The sequence below is a fragment of the Echinops telfairi genome, unplaced genomic scaffold, assembly GCF_000313985.2.
Source record: "Echinops telfairi isolate 266 unplaced genomic scaffold, ASM31398v2 ScPeMD7_7420;HRSCAF=8458, whole genome shotgun sequence".
NCBI classification, from domain to species: Eukaryota; Metazoa; Chordata; class Mammalia; order Afrosoricida; family Tenrecidae; genus Echinops; species Echinops telfairi.
The window spans coordinates 45146117-45151651 of NW_022111320.1; the positions used below are offsets into that span (position 1 = coordinate 45146117).

Below are 5535 nucleotides of genomic sequence, written 5' to 3' on the forward strand. Positions count from 1 at the left end.
CCGTTAGGCACTGTTCTCCCTGACGGGGACCCTGCGTACAAGAGAAGGAAACACCGTCTGGTGGAGACCTTCCTCCGCTGTGCTTACGCCCGAGCCCATTGTTGCAGCCGCTCGTCAATCCATCTCGTCCAGGGTCTTCCTCTTTCCAAGCCACGGCAGCGTTCTTCACTGTGGACACAACAGTGTGAGGACTTTGCCTTACATTCTAAGGCCCTGGTCCACAGGTGGTCGGTCGGCCCCTTCTAGGCAGAATCTCACCCTTCTTGGGAAGAGGCCCTGCTTGGATGGGCTAGCGGTGAATGACCCCAAAGACCAGTAGGCGCAAATTGACTTTCTTTCCAATCCCTCTTCCCATAAAACCTGAGAAAGAAACGCGATCTGCCGTCCACTCAGGCCAGCGACTCCATCGATACAGCCCTGATTTCAGAGGAGCCAGAGTCCCAAGGAGTTAAATGTTCCATCACTCAGGTATCAGAGAAGAAGAAAGCAGATCAGGTTTCTTCATTTTTTTCCTAAGGGGTGCTTATGGGGTTCAGGAAGTTTGTTTCAAGCACAGGAAACTGAGGAATAATAAATGATTTAAGAGGTATTTCCGTGAACATGGATTTTTCTCATTAACTTGGGACTCAGCAAAAGCTCCTTCCTTCTGTTTACTGTTGGAAAGACTTTTAACATGTATTCATCTGTTTCTTTTTTTGCATTGGTTAAGTAGAATAAACCACACAAATACTCCCTGGGTGATTTTGAGGTTATTTCAGCACCCAGGGGTCGGCTTTCTAGTCATTGCTCTGTAAGGGACTGAAGGCATACGAACTCGCAAACGGAAATTCCTCTGCTAAAAAACGAATCCTCACATGAGCATTTCCCACGAGTTCCTTCTTTAAAAGCAGACTGCCACAAAAATTGAGTTGAATGCCTGTTGAAAGCAAGAATGGCACAAATGAGCAGCGATGCTCCCTGTATCCCGTCATCTCTTCACTGAACAAGGGATCAACCGTGTTGACTTTTCAGTCAAGGTCAAATAAGCGATGGGAATGCCACTTTAATACTCGGGAACCACTCGACCCAATGAGCTCTTTGCAGAGGGCTGCCTAGGGGCAAGGGGATGGGTGGTAAGAAGGTGCAAAAAGGCCGAGTCTGTCTGCACACACCATGTCCCCACGTGCACTGATCAGGCCTGGGGCTTGTCTCTCAGCTCCAGGCCTGAAGCCCATTCTCAGCAGAGGTGTTTGTGTCTCGAGATTGTTTTCCCCAACTCCTAGACTCTAAATCTGTCTAATAGCTGGACACCCTACGGAGATGGTCTCAGCTGACGTGAAGGGGAGGCAGAGGCAGTGTCACACGGTGACAAGGACAGACCTGCACATTCTGCAGAGCCTCTGAGCTACCTGGCGAGGCAGACGCCATTCACTCCTCACTTTGACCTGTAGGAAAGACTGGCATGTTCCAACACTCTTGTGGCTTCACTAAACGTTTTCTAAACCTGAGTCTGGTGGGGCCAGACGTACACATGGTAAACTCATGTTTTATAACTGAATGAAAAAAAATTTATTTCATAAACCAGTACACATTTCCCCATACTCTGATTATCTATTCCCACTTTTTGGTTTGGTAAATTCATGTAACTAATTTCAAACTAAAATATTTTGAGTATAATAAACCTTTCTGCATCTGGATGGGAATTATCTGTGTGGAGAAAGAATCAAATCTGTGTACACAGGGTTTTATCTTAATGAGAAAGGCCAGTTTGAGTCATTTAAAAGTTAATATGAATTTCCGGCAAGTTTTTACAGTTTAATTCTTCTATTTTTCTTTCTCTCCCTTGGGTTTACACAAAGACCTTGTGTTTACACTGGACCAAAGAAAGCTGGTGGGCTACTTTTCAGATTCTCTAGTAAGGCTCTTAAAAAACAGTGGTGGTGGACAAGAGGAGCTACTTGGGAACATCAGAAGCCATCTCCCTGGGGTACATGGCAATTCTAATGATAGTATCATTAATTTAGCTAACGATAGGGAAATTAAAATACTGTCAAGGGAACTATACATGCACAGGATAGTTTTTTAGACTAAACCACATGGCTTGTTGACTTGTGCAGATTAAGAACTCAAGGGACTGGACACTGGTCACACAAACAAGGCTGGAGACAGGGCAGAGCTTGTTAAGAGTGCTCACAGGAGGCCCGCTGCACAGCATGCAGGCATGAGCGAGCAGCCGACAGACACAGAGAGAGAGAGAGAACGGAGCAGCGCTGGAAGAAAGGCTACGGCCTAGTTCAGTCACTGCCTCCGTGTGCCTCCGTCCATTCTTCACCTCAGAACAAGCGCTGCCTGCGGCAGAGTTCATCCCTCTGTCAAAGCTTACTGGTAAAAGCAAACAAAAAATGCACAAGGTGCTTGAATATAGTTTATTGGCTGGCTCGAATAGCATTTTAATAGCAAAACTGTGTTTACATTATAATAGTGTACAGCTATCATCCCAACCGTCTTATTCATAATACAAAGTAATCTGAGATCATACATACATGCCTTAGCATTTGAAATCTCTCACCTCTGTGACAGAGACAATACACAGTCCTACAGAGATATACATAGGGATGCTAGTCAAGTACTTCCTTCGCCACCTTGGGTGGGATTTATTTAATCATGAATCAGTAATATAGAGACATGATTCTGAAAATTAAACCAAAAAAAAAAAAAAAAAAAACCTGTTCAGTTCTCTAGAAATACCTTTTCTCTTAAGTTTAGTATATTTATAACTTTTTTTTTACAAAGAATACAAATGAGCGTTTTACTTCCACACCTTGACGATCCCGTCCCTGGAAGCAGTAACGATGAAGCCCTGGGTTGTCTGGAACGTGGCGACATCTGTGATGATGTCATGGTGTCCCACAGGCAGACACTCGGGGCCCTTCCGAGGGGTGTCGTCACTGGGTCCCACCTTCTGCTTATTCTGAATTTCCTGTGTTGTGGGGAGAGCCAAGAGTTAGAAGCCAGTGTCACGAGCTGTGCCCTCCTGTTTCATGATGTTACTTCTGGGATAGCCGCATAGATGAGGGGGGAATCCAAATAAAAGTTCCCAGAAAGATCCCATTATCTCTCAGTGCCATGTTTCCATGAGCCTTCTGAAGCTCCCTTGGATACATCTTTTTTTTTCTTCACGCTAACACCTTTAATGAAGTTGTTCTGTGAGCCAGCCCCGTGGCAGTTTGCGAAGGCTCCAATAAGGGCACTGAGCAGAAGGAGGTCAGAGAAAGGCCCCAAGGATGACCCAGGTTTGCAGGCACTGGGTCCCACGAGCCCCAACAAACCCAAACCTCCTGCGACAGTCGCTCCAGACTCACAGTGACTCTAGCCACCGTTTCCAAAACGGCACACCTCTCTGGTTCACCGCTGCCACCGCCGCCACCACCGCTTTCTTTAGAACCAATATAAAAAGGTTTGAGCCACAAAGCGAGGAGAGGGAACTGGGTTTCTTTTACAGTCACTTCTTTACAGCAAAAGGTCTGGTTTGCCTTGAGCACTGTGCTCTTTTAAACGACATATATCGGGGAGAAGAGGTTCTCTTCTCCCTCCTGTTAAGGAGTCCCAGTCTCAGAAACTGGCCCTGTCTTACATGGTCACCAGGAGTCGGCATTGACTTGATGGCAGTGAGTTTTTATATGGCATTAAACTGACAACAGCAACCCCAGGATTAGATAGGATCCTTAAGGGCAGGGAGAGTAAGTCGATGGGGGAGCAAGAACTTGGAAAAGGAAGGTGAGGATGGTTACACAGCCCAAAGGATGTGATCCGCATCCCTGTCCTGCACATGCAGTGTGCTGAATTGGTGTGCGCTCAGCAACTATGTGTGCACACACGTACTCACATACATATGTTAAATGCACTGTCTTGGAATGTTCATAGCAACATTATTCACAGTAGCCTGAACTACCCAAAGAGGCAAACAGAAAATGAATAATCATGGTACACTCACTTAATAAAAACAGCAATAGGAGTCAACCATTCACAGCTACACACAATGTGGACGAGTCTCACAAACATCATATTGAGCAAAAGAAGAAAGCATAAATACAATATGGCTTAATTTATACAAAGTACCAGAGGCAAAATTAATCTACGCTGCTGAAGTCAAGACAGCAGCTAGGTCCCCTCGCCAGAGGGTGCAGGAGGAAAGCTGTGACAGGCGGAGAGGGTGGGGAGGGCATCTGGAGAGCTGGCCGGGGCCTGTTTCTCCGTCTGCTGTCACAGCTGTGTGGGGCTTGGGAAACCCACTGAGTCAAGGGCACTGTGAGTACTTCCTATATTTACTGTTTCTCCATAAACATTCCTTTAAAATATACAGCAGAGCTAAGAACATAAGCATACTCCCTCCTTAAACTCAAAGAAATATTGCCACCATTGGACAAAACTACTGACTTTAATCAACTCTATGGTTAGAAGAGGCATCTTGTGTCTGCAAAAGTTGAAAGAAAAGTGAACGTGGACTGCTGTACCTGGATAACCTCGGTGCCTTCGATGATCTTCCTGTAGTAGGACACGGATGGGGTGCTCATACTTCCCGCCACAACGTAGGACCGCTCTGGGTAAGCCAGGTCCCAAAACCTGGAGCAGGGGAAGGAGATGGTGAGTCACCTCTGAAGAAAACGCGAGGAATGATCACTGGTTGACATTCATCAGTGCACAGCATAAAACTGTCACAGATACAGTACTGACAGATGTCCCTGCACGACACGAATGATTTTTTTAGACATTACGGTAATGCTACTAAGAGCAGCCTTATATTAACCAAAGTGTATACACACACACACACACACACACACACACACACACGCGCGCGCGCGTGCGCACTGTGTAGCCCTTCTCTTCTAAGTCGCACGAGTGTCTCTTCCTAATACGGCACCTTATTTTCATGTCTGAGCCAGCGGTGAGCAGGATCGGATTCCCCTCTGCGGGGCTGCAGTAGATGCCATGAACACTATGGGAAGAGGGCTGCAGAGAAACAGGCAGGTGGTCAAACAACAGACACCAATAAAAACGGTGGTGCTCTTTCCAGGGCACGCGCTGCCAGTAACGCAACTGACTGCAGGTGCCTGGCTAGCAGATGACATCGGAGACCCACGTGTAATGTCCCGGCGGCTTTCACCCTCGAGACCTTCATGTAACGTGTCCTTTTCCACTCTGGGTGGACACAGCCTGCTCAGCTCCGGGACACTCTCTCCCACCATTTTCAGGACCACCCTGAGCAGGACTCTAACTGAAAAGGGGGACAGGACGGGACATCCTCCCTTTTGCCCCAATGACGTGCCCTTGGCAAAAGAACAACTGAAAGGAAAGGACCATGATGTAACAGGACACATTTTATTTTTAAATAATCTACCTTTCAATCTGGGGCTTTTTCACGGGGTTTCCCTGTGGCCTGACCATGTTTAGGAAGCTGGCCATCAGGATATCCAATGATGCCACCATGGGAGCTCCTGGGGACAGAACCCCACCCCCACCCCCACCCCTCACCAGCACCACGATGCTGGCTGGCAC

At 47.0% G+C, this 5535-nt stretch overlaps 1 protein-coding gene across 1 annotated transcript in view; it reads right to left on the reverse strand.

The window, feature by feature from the left end:
* Positions 1 to 2391: 2391 nt before the first annotated feature.
* PIK3R4 (phosphoinositide-3-kinase regulatory subunit 4) overlaps positions 2392 to 5535 on the reverse strand; it is a 69002-nt gene continuing 65858 nt past the window's right edge. Inside the window, exons 18-20 of the mRNA XM_004704007.2 lie at positions 4901 to 5035; positions 4494 to 4602; positions 2392 to 2959 (exon numbers count right to left, since the gene is read on the reverse strand). Of these exons, the coding sequence (XP_004704064.1) occupies positions 2789 to 2959; positions 4494 to 4602; positions 4901 to 5035 (415 nt within the window). The 3' untranslated portion in view covers positions 2392 to 2788. The remainder of the gene's footprint in view (positions 2960 to 4493; positions 4603 to 4900; positions 5036 to 5535) is intronic.